At 51.2% G+C, this 11,173-nt stretch overlaps 1 protein-coding gene across 1 annotated transcript; it reads right to left on the bottom strand.

The window, feature by feature from the left end:
- Window positions 1-431: 431 nt before the first annotated feature.
- On the bottom strand, window positions 432-9,211 carry FABP6 (fatty acid binding protein 6). Its single transcript, XM_055325720.1, has 4 exons — window positions 9,030-9,211; window positions 7,747-7,922; window positions 3,158-3,247; window positions 432-546 (listed from the first exon to the last, which is right to left on the bottom strand). Exons 1-4 carry the CDS (start codon window positions 9,094-9,096, stop codon window positions 493-495), a joined length of 387 nt encoding a protein of 128 aa, XP_055181695.1. The 5' UTR covers window positions 9,097-9,211; the 3' UTR covers window positions 432-492.
- Between the last annotated feature and the right edge of the window lie 1,962 nt (window positions 9,212-11,173).

Genomic DNA, 11,173 nt, shown 5'->3' with positions numbered 1-11,173 from the left:
GTCTGCCAGCCATGGGGTCCAGCAGCAGGGCCCTTTCCTGGAAGTGCCACTTCTACTCCTACCCACCATCTAATACACCTGTCCTGTGGCCCGTGTGAGAGTCCATGTGTTACCCTTCCCAGGTGACATGTGTCTCTTTAAATCAAGAGACACAGCTCTGTGTCTCTACCCACAGAGAGGTGGGTGGCAAGGAGGGGTAAGGGTGTATGGAAGTGTGCCCACCATGCTTCTTGAACACCGCCTTTGGCTACTTCCAGAGGGTCGGGAGTATTGCAGTCCCCAGTCAAGCCTCCCTCTGCCCTGTTGCAGAGCCTACAAGGTTTGGCCTGAGTAGCCATCCTTGGGCCTTTCGCACCCCTTCCCAGCTAGAAACTGCCCCAAGATACCAGAAAACAAAAACAAAGACAAAGAGGTTCAGAGCCAACAGAATGTCTGTTCTTATCGCAGCTTTACTAGTGGCTTTGTGGTCCCGGGGCAGCCCCACATGCTTGCTCAGGCCAGCCTCTTGCTCACACGCTCATAGGTCACGTTTCCGATGGTGGAGATCTGAAAGAGCAACCGGAACACAGGGAGTCAGTGTGGGAGACCCTAAGTGAGATGGAGCACAGCTGGGGAAGACGGGTGTCCAGTCCCAGCCCTGAGTGGAAGTCAGCAGGTTGCACCATATCTATGAACCTCAGTTTCTCAATTTGTGACACAAGCCTCTGTGCAGACTCAGTGTGGCAAAAGTGCTAAACAGATGTTAGGGCTGATGTGGCTCTTCGTAGTATAATCTTCCACCTGTCTGTTCATTGAAGTTCACCTACTCCCAGCACTTCCCATGTGTTCTCCCATTTACTTCTCCCAACAATGCTGTAGGATTATACCCATTGTACAGATGAGAAAACTGAAGGCTAGAGGAGTCAAGTAACCCCTTTAAGATCAAGAGGCCACACTCAGCCTCTGCACCACATAGCATTTATGGGGTCCCTGTGTTTGGTGATGGGAAGATAGAGTCCCTGTCCTGGGGGAAGTGTAAGATTTTATGGGAGGTGCAGGCAAGGGGGCGCTGTTTAGTGAAGGCCCACTGTGTGCTGTGTTCCGGGCCCGAGGCCATCAAGACCCACTGGCGTGGGACACACAAATACCCTATCGTGAGTTGATCCTGATACCCAACAGAGGAAGCAGCCTTCTCATGGGAAGTAAGTGGGTGGCTCCAAAACATGGGGTTTTGTGTAAGCAGTTTTGTCAAGGGCAGCAGTGTGAAGTGGTGTGTGAAATTGCAAATGGAGCAAGATAGAGTGTGGGCTGCAAGCAGGGAGGAGGCTGAGACTTGGTCTAGAGAGATGATGAGAGCATGGTGAGAGGCTGCTGGTGGCCCAGCCAGGGAGGAGGGATGCCCACCTAATGCACTCCCCATTGGTAGAGAAGGACAGAGGTGACCCGGAAGATTCTGGGCCTCTAGGAATGGGAGATGTGCAACCAAAACAGCTTCTCTCTGGTGCCCAATCTGTGTGCATGTGTGCATATGTATGCACACGCATGTTCGTGTGCGTGTGTTTGTGTGTGTGTGTTGGTGACAACCCTGAGCTCTGGGCACTGCTCATACCATGCAGGCTCCAGATTCAGGAGCCTCTAGGAATCAGTAAACAGGTTTGTTCGGTTTGGGAAGATTGATCCTCCTTTTGGGTACAACCTACTTCTGGTTCCCCTGCCCTGGGTTCTCCCCACATACTTCACAGGCCACGAGCTTTGCTTCTGGGAGTCAGAACCCACTGGTTGACATTCAATGTAAAAATGTGTCCAAAGCTTTTATCAGATATTCTAAGAGGTCAATTTCTATTGACCTGGCCTATTTCTGACGTGGGACTTGATCCTAGGACTCCAGGATCATGCCCTAGGCTGAAGGCAGATGCTCAACTGCTAAGCCACTCAGGCATCCCAGATTTGTATTTTTTAATTAAAGACCCACTGGGGGACACCTGGGTGGCCCAGTGGTTTAGCACCTGCCTTTGGCCCAGGGCATGATCCTGGAGTCCAGAGATCGAGTCCTGCATTGGGCTCCCTGCATGGAGCCTGCTTCTCCCTCTGCCTGTGTCTCTGCCTCTCTCTCTGTGTCTCTCATGAATAAATAAATAATATCTTTAAAAAAAAAAAAAAAAAAAAAAAGACCCACTGGCCTGGGAAGAGCTGGAAGAGAGCCTGGTCCTGAAGCCAGCCAGTGGGACCTGCCTCCACCATGAACTAGCTGTGTGGCTTTGGACAAGTTACTTGTTATCCCTGAGCCTCTATGGTCTCTGTGTAAAATGGGAATAATGGGAGGTCACTGAGTCTCTTGGGCCCCTAGACTGGGTCTGAGATGAGGAAAACGAGAAAACAAGAGGGAGAGAAAAAGAGAGAGGGGGGATTGGGGAGCCTGGCGAGGGTAGGCTAGAGCCCAGGGAGCTGGGACTCACAAGGGGAGAATGAAGTGTGGAAGAACCTACCTTTTGCTTTTGACTTCACATCCATTTCTTTCACCTGTGGAAAATTCTGGAGCCCCAAGAGAGGAAATGGAAGTGAGGTGAGAGCAGCACCTCCAGTCTGTGTTTATAGAGCAGCAAGTGTGGGAAGGGTCCATCCACAGGGGTGTATGTGTGTGTGTGTGTGTGTAGATTTCTTAATCCACTTCTTTTAAAAGGTTTGATTCATTGCCAATGTTTAGCAGTCTGGAGATTTCACAGAAAAGTGCAAATTTCCAGCTTCTCTAGAAAAATCAGAAGGCCAGGCAGGAAGGGCCTGAAGTCCCTTAGGGAAGTGCAACAGCAGGGCCGCTGCCCTTGCAGGGCCCACCCGGACTCTGGGGAGGGGCCCTCGGGCTTCGGCACTGGTGCCCCCAAGGTGGCAGAGTCACTGGCAAGCGTGCATTCCCAGTACTGGCAGAGAGGCTAGGTGGCCTCCAGCTAAGCATTAGCTCCCAGTGCCTCAGTCCCCCCACCTGGAAGATGCAGATAAAAATGCCTCCCTAACAGGTTTATTGTGAAGAGCCAACAAGATGATGTACACTGGGTGCTCAGCACAGAGCCCAGTGCATGGGTAGTGCCCAGAAGCCAGGGCCCAGAGGCCCGTCTCTCAGGGGCCATGGCAGGAGGCAGAAACTTGTTCTCATCACTGTCCCAAGAACCAGCAGGACACTCACCTCTACCAGTTTGTCACCCACAACCTCCGAGGTCTGGTGATAGTTGGGGAAGTCCACCACTATCTTCCCCCCGTCCATGTGCACGGTAGCCTGGAAGAGAAGCAAAACGCTGACCCTTGCTTGGCAGAGGGCCCCCCACAGGCCAGCCCGGGAGGGAGGAAGGGTTCCCAGCAGCTCTCCCAGCTGTCCCCTCTGGGATTTAATTTGCCATGTAGATGTACGATGACATATATCCAAAGATAGAGACAGCACGCGCAAGTCACTCAGCCTTGCCGTGCCTCAGCTTTGTCACCTCTAAAATGGGGATGGCAACTGGACCTGCTGCAGAGTTCTTACGAGGATTGGACGATTTCATGTGACATGTGGGAAGTGCTTAGAACGTGGTGAGCCCTCCTTGTCAACTGTGGAGTTAGTTTTATGATCCTCATTGCTAGGATGATGGTGATGTCACCCAGGATGTGGATTGCGGCATTGTTTGTAATTGTAAACAACCTAAATATCCAGCCTGGACTCTCCACCGGTGAGTAACCTAAATATCTATCAAAGAGGGACTGTCAAATGAATGCTAGCCTTTCCTTACTTTAGGATACTGTGCGAGCATTGAAAAGAACAAGGCAAATCAATACTTGCTGACACAGAACGACATCATGAGAAATTGTTAAATTTTTAAAATACACAAGTGACAGGGCACCTGGGTGGCTCAGTGGGTTAAGTGGCTGCCTGCAGCTCAGGTCCTGACCCCAGGGTCCTGGGATGGAGCCCTGCATCAGGCTCCCTGCTCCGCGGGGAGGCTGCTTCTCCCTCTGCCCTTCCCCCCCACCTCTCCTTCTCATTCTCTCGGTCTCTCTCTCACAAAAATAAGTAAATAAGCTTGGAGGGGCAAGATGGCGGAAGAGCAGGGTCCCCAAATCACCTGTCCCCACCAAGTTACCTAGATAACCTTCAAACCATCCTGAAAATCTACGAATTCGGCCTGAGATGTAAAGAGAGACCAGCTGGAACGCTACAGTGAGAAGATTCCGCGCTTCTATCAAGGTAGGAAGACGGGGAAAAAGAAATAAAGAAACAAAAGGCCTCCGAGGGGGAGGGGCCCCGCGAGGAGCCGGGCTGAGGCCGGGGCGAGTGTCCCCAGGACAGGAGAGCCCCGTCCCGGAGGAGCAGGAGCTGCACCAACCTTCCCGGGCGGGCGGAAAGGGGCTCGCAGGGAGTTGGAGCAGGACCCAGGAGGGCGGGGATGCCCTCGGGCTCCCGGGGACACTAACAGACACCTGCGCCCCGGGAGAGTGCGCCGAGCTCCCTAAGGGCTGCAGCGCGCACGGAGGGACCGACCGGAGCAGCTCGGAGGGGCTCGGGAGCGGCTCCAGGGAGGGAGCTGCGGGGCGGGAGCGCGAATCCAACAGCGCAGGCCCCGGAGCACAGGGCGCCGGGACACAGCCCAGGATCCGGCCTCCCCCGGGACAGGCAGAGGCCGGGAGGGCCCAGGACAGCGAGGACGCTCCTGCCCCGAGCTGAGCAGATCAGCGGCCCCGCCCCGGAGCCTCCAGGCCCTGCGGACGGAGAACCGAGAGCCCCGAGCCCCGTAGTTCCTGCGGAGGCTGAATCCAGGCTTCCAGAGTTGCCATAGCAACTGCGGCTGTTCCTCCTGGGGCCCCACGGGGTAAACAACCCCCGCTGAGCCCTGCAGCAGGCAGGGGCAGAGCAGCTCCCCCAAGTGCTAACACCTGAAAATCAGCACAGCAGGCCCCTCCCCCAGAAGACCAGCTAGAGGGACCAGTGATACTCCCCCGTGTTCCAATACAACTTGTTTTTGGCCACTCTGCACTGAGCAAAATGACTAGAAGGAAAACTTCACCTCAAAAGAAAGAATCAGAAACAGCCCTCTCTCCCACAGAGTTACAAAATCTGGATTACACTTCAATGTCAGAAAGCCAATTCAGAAGCACTATTCTACAGCTACTGGTGGCTCTAGAAAAAAGCATTAAGGCCTCACGAGACTTCATGACTGCAGAATTTAGATCCAATCAGGCAGAAATTAAAAATCAATTGAATGAGATGCAATCCAAACTAGAAGTCCTAACGACGAGGGTTAACGAGGTGGAAGAACGAGTGAGTGACATAGAAGACAAGTTAATGGCAAAGAGGGAAACTGAGGAAAAAAGAGATAAACAATTAAAGAACCATGAAGACAGATTAAGGCAAATAAATGACACTCTAAGGAAGAAAAACCTACGTTTAATTGGGGTTCCCGAGGGCGCCGAAAGGGACAGAGGGCCAGAATATGTATTTGAACAAATCCTAGCTGAAAACTTTCCCAATCTGGGAAGGGAAACAGGCATTCAGATCCAGGAAATAGAGAGATCCCCCCCTAAAATCAATAAAAACCGTTCAACACCTCGACATCTAATAGTGAAGCTTGCAAATTCCAAAGATAAAGAGAAGATCCTTAAAGCAGCAAGAGACAAGAAGTCCCTGACTTTCATGGGGAGGAATATTAGGGTAACAGCAGACCTCTCCACAGAGACGTGGCAGGCCAGAAAGGGCTGGCAGGATATATTCAGGGTCCTAAATGAGAAGAACATGCAACCAAGAATACTTTATCCAGCAAGGCTCTCATTCAAAATGGAAGGAGAGATAAAGAGCTTCCAAGACAGGCAGGAACTGAAAGAATATGTGACCTCCAAACCAGCTCTGCAAGAAATTTTAAGGGGGACTCTTAAAACTCCCCTTTAAGAAGAAGTTCAGTGGAACAATCCACAAAAACAAGGACTAAATAGATATCATGATGACACTAAACTCATATCTGTCAATAGTAACTCTGAACGTGAATGGGCTTAATGACCCCATCAAAAGGCGCAGGGTTTCAGACTGGATAAAAAAGCAGGACCCATCTATTTGCTGTCTACAAGAGACTCATATTAGACAGAAGGACACCTACAACCTGAAAATAAAAGGTTGGAGAACCATTTGCCATTCAAATGGTTCTCAAAATATACCCTAAAAACTATAGAACACTTCTGAAAGAAATTGAGGAAGACACAAAGAGATGGAAAAATATTCCATGCTCATGGATTGGCAGAATTAATATTGTGAAAATGTCAATGTTACCCAGGGCAATTTACACGTATAATGCAATCCCTATCAAAATACCATGGACTTTCTTCAGAGACTTAGAACAAGTTATTTTAAGATTTGTGTGGAATCAGAAAAGACCCCGAACAGCCAGGGGAATTTTAAAAAAGAAAACCATATCTGGGGGCATCACAATGCCAGATTTCAGGTTGTACTACAAAGCTGTGTTCATCAAGACAGTGTGGTACTGGCACAAAAACAGACATATAGATCAATGGAACAGAACAGAGAACCCAGAAGTGGACCCTGAACTTTATGGTCAACTAATATACGATAAAGGAGGAAAGACGATCCACTGAAAGAAAGACAGTCTCTTCAATAAATGGTGCGGGGAAAATTGGACATCCACATGCAGAAGAATGAAACTGGACCACTCTCTTGCACCATACACAAAGATAAACTCAAAATAGATGAAAGATCTAAATGTGAGACAAGATCCCATCAAAATCCCAGAGGAGAACTCAGGCAACACCCTTTTTGAACTTGGCCACAGTAACCGGAGAAGGACAAACAGTGTATGTTCCATTCATTTGGGGAATATGAATAATAGTGAAAGGGAATATAAGGGAAGGGAGAAGAAATGTGTGAGAAATATCAGAAAGGGAGACAGAACATAAAGACTTCTAACTCTGGGAAATGAACTAGGGGTGGTGGAGGGGGAGGAGGGCGGGGGGGTGGGGGTGAATGGGTGACAGGCACTGAGGGGGACACTTGACGGGATGAGCACTGGGTGTTATTCTGTATGTTGGTAAATTGAACACCAATAAAATTAAAAAAAAAAATAAGTAAATAAAATCTTTAAGAAATAAAATACACAAGAGACAGAATAAGAACATTATGACCACTTATTCTCCACCATGGCAGCCTAAGGGGCAGAGTATTTACGGTCACGGTCAGGGGCGATAGAGGGGACCTAGAATGGGTGGGAGACCCGAGGGGCCAGGCTCAGGAGGATGAGGAGGGCACCTTCAACTTCTTTCTTAGGTAAGATTGCGGTTTCGAACGCGCATGAATCCGGTTCTAGGGCTGTTCATGTCTGGCCTACACGGAGGTCACGCTCTCTGGAGCCAGGCTGCCTGGGTGTGAAGGCCTGCTTGACCGTGGGGCCGGGGCAAGCCACCAAGCCCGTGGCTCAGCCCAGCTCCCTCACCTGTAAAATGGGCCCATAATTGTAGCAATTCTGTAGGATTCCCTGCATTAACACGTGTGACGTATTCCGCAGGTGTCTGGGCTACACGAGGTGCTAGGCAAATGTCAATTAACATCTTGAACAGTTTCTCTACAGCGTCTGTTATTGATGTAGTGTCAAAAAACTGGGGGGGGGGGGTAAGTTGCCCGGTAATTCAGGCACTTAAGGGTGGAGGCTGGAGGCTGGGCGGGAGAACAGAGGCTCGGCTTGGGGTGCAGCCCCAGGGGACATGCTTGAGACCAGGAAGGGGGGGTGGCCAGTGGCCTCTCACCTTGAACTTCTTGCCCCCCATGGTCTCCATGTCACACTCCGTGCCGATGGTGAACCTGTTGGTCATGGAGTGGCCCCCCGGGTAGTGCTGGGACCAGGTGAAGTTCTGTCCATCCTGCTGCACCTCCGTGACAATCTTGAAGTTTCGGCCCTTTTCGATAGCGTCGTTGGGGAGCCCTGGTCCGGGGACAAGGAGAGCGGTCACGTGGGAGCCGCTTGCCACCGGGGCCCTGGGAGAGGGCTTCCTCCGTGGGGCAGGCCGTGCGCTGGGAAGAGACACATCCCAGCTCCACCAGGCCCCGGGAGCTGGGAGGAGCCACTGCCCCCCTGAGCCTCAGTGTTTCCATCCACAAGATGGGAGATAATAAGGCCCATCTCACGGGGCTGTCGCAGGGATGGAATTAAAGTGATTGTGTCTTGGAAAACTCCTGGTGTACAGCTGACAATACCAGCCGTTCTGCTAGCACAATAACAGACAACAGACACTGTCAAGGTCACAAGGTCTGAATGAATGGGAGCATCAAGACTGTCTTCTAATGCTCTTGTTTCACAGATTAGGCAGTGAGGACCCCGAGCAGGAAAGGGGCTCCGGGGAGGCTCACAGCAGCCCCTCGTCTACAACGGAGGCTGGCGCCCTTTCAGCACCACCCGGTTGTAGGCGAAGCCAGGTAACTGTTCCTTCGGGGCCACTCCCAGTAACTGACTCTTGTCTCCCCAGGGCCCCGGGGCACACCTGCCCTGCTCTCACGGCCTCTCTGCCCACTCGGAGAACCTGTGCCCCCCCGCCCCGCCCCCCCCCCCCCCCGCCTAGGGCTGTCCCCTGACTCTCTACAATGGCACTGCCTTAGACTTAGAGCATCAGGATTTGTGCAGGATTGTCAGGGCCATGGACCCATGTTTGTTGAATGGCCAGATGAACGCATGGCTTGTCGAACCTGGTCTCTATACTAAACCCTTGGTCCCCTCTCCCCGGGTACCACGCATCATCTCATCGTTGAGTCCTGGGTTCTAATGATCTCTGCCCCTATTTTACAGTGTGACCCTGGGCATGTTGTGCTGAGGCAGCCCATCAGCAACGTCAGGTTGGCCCTTGCATATAGCAGGTGTTCCGTATACGTCTGAATGAATAAGTTAAACCAATCAAGTCTTCAGCTCACCCACTACCAGCTGTGCGACCTTGGACTAGTAACTCAGCTTCTCTGGGCCTCAAGGAGTTTGGATTCGCGGCCCCAGGCTGGCTGTGACAAACCAGCCCAGGGAAGGGGTGCTCATGTACTCACTCACCGAGGCGCTTCATGAACTCGTCATAATTCTTGTCACTCTCGAACTCGTACTTGCCGTTGAAGGCCATGCTGCTTGGAGAGCCGGAGGCCAGAGAGCACGGGGATGAGAAAGAATGGCCTTGTGCTGAGGAGCCCAGTGCCCCAGCTTATAAACCCTTCCACATGCTGGGGCTGGGCCCCTAAGTCACCCCATCTCTCCCTGGAGCCCTGAAGAGGAAGCGCTTGCTGTTTTATGACATGGGCGGGACCTAGAGGAGCAGAGCCCATGAGGTTATTCACCCTGGGGAAGTGCTGGCTGTAAGCCCACTGCCACTCCCAGCAAGAGCGGTGGCAACGCCATAGCATCTGAGGCCTCATCCACCTCTCCCTCCTGCCCTCCCTCTGTCTTTGCCCTGCCATGCTCCCAACATTCCTTATTCACTTGTTCACCCCCTACCCCATTTATCCACCAGAGTGCTTCGAGCACCTACTGCATACAGGGCTGGCACTGAGGCAACACGGGTGAATGCAATGTACACCCTCCCCCAGAGAGCAGCCAGTCTAGTCCAGAGACAAAACGCAGGCCTGCAGAGAACCCTCATGCACACTGGATGTGCTGAGTCCCTAGACAAATGCAGATGTGTGACCTGGGGCCTAGGGAAGGAGCAGGCCCTGCAGCTGGGGGCAGGGGCATCTTTGTATAGGAGATGGCATTTGATGCTGGAAAGAACCATAGGACTTGCATGTTTAGAGAAACAGGGCTGGAGAAGGCAGGGAACACAGGGAAACAATATTCTAGGATGAGGGAACAGTGTGATGAAGGTGGGAAGGGCTATGATGAAAGGAAAAATGAGTCTGGTTGCAGCAAAGAGCACTTGAAGGAGAAGAGACACAAGCAGGCTGCAGATACTGCCAGCAAGGCGAAGCAGCAGCCCAGGGGCACAAGGAGCAGCTTGGCGCAGGAGCTGCCGGGGTCCACTGGAGACCCGCCACATACTAGGCTCAGGCCAGGAGCTCCATGTATTCGGACTTCACAACTGGGAGGGTGGGGGTTCAGACCCCAGACCTCCAGCACCGCTACACGCTGGGCCTCCATCTCCCCCTCGAGAACTCCTGCCCTGCCTGTCCGATGGGATTGCTCCCTGGGTCAGACTGACTGACCATGCCTTCTATAAGGACTCTCCTTTTTCTTATTATTAATGATGGAAATTTCTGCAAGTCTGTCACCTTTGGCAGAATCAGATCTTCATGAACCCCATCATTTCTTTGGGACTGAGTGGTTCCTGAACAGGTGAAATCCACTTTGCCCCATTTTGCCGATGTTCAATCTCCAGTCTTGGAATTCCTTTCTCCTGCCAGGGTCTTATTTTTAAAAAATCATAAACACACACACACACACACAAAACCACACACACATACACACACCCACATCATCATCATTATCATGATCACAGATTTTCTGATAAGTTATATATATTAACATTTCATGAGCCAGAGCAAGTAAGTCCTATCAGTTGATACAGATGGCCCTTGATAATGGTTTTTTATCTATCCTACTAAACTTAAAAATGTATACATATGGGGGATCCCTGGGTGGCTCAGTGGTTTAGCGCCTGCCTTTGGCCCAGGGCACAATCCTGGAGTCCCGGGATCTGGTCCCGCATTGGGCTCCCGGCATGGAGCCTGCTTCTCCCTCTGCTTGTGTCTCTGCCTATCTCTCCCTATGTTTATCATGAATAAATAAATAAAATCTTTTAAAAAAATGTATACAAATACTTCTTACATAAATGAAACTATATTGTTCTGTAACCTCATCTTTATACAATGATATGGGTACATGTCTGTATCATGACATATTTCACATCCCTTTTGATAGAGTTATTTGCTGTTGGACTTCTGGGAGGGGAAGTTTACCCCCACTAAATGTGAGGCCACAGTGAGCTTCTGATGTAATTTTTATTTTTTTTAAGATTTTATTTATTTATTCATGAGAGACACACAGAGAGAGGCAGAGACATAGGCAGAGGGAGAAGCAGGCTCCATGCAGGGAGCCCGATGCAGGACTTGATACCAAGACCCTGGGATCATGCTCTGAGCCAAAGGCAGACACTCAACCACTGAGCCACCCAGGTGCCCCTGTATATGATTTTTAAAAAAGCGTTCCCT

Source organism: Nyctereutes procyonoides, unplaced genomic scaffold (genome assembly GCF_905146905.1).
Source record: "Nyctereutes procyonoides isolate TBG_1078 unplaced genomic scaffold, NYPRO_anot_genome, whole genome shotgun sequence".
NCBI lineage: Eukaryota > Metazoa > Chordata > Mammalia > Carnivora > Canidae > Nyctereutes > Nyctereutes procyonoides.
The sequence above is the reverse complement of the archived record's forward strand: the minus strand, read 5'-3'. Positions and strand labels throughout refer to the sequence as shown.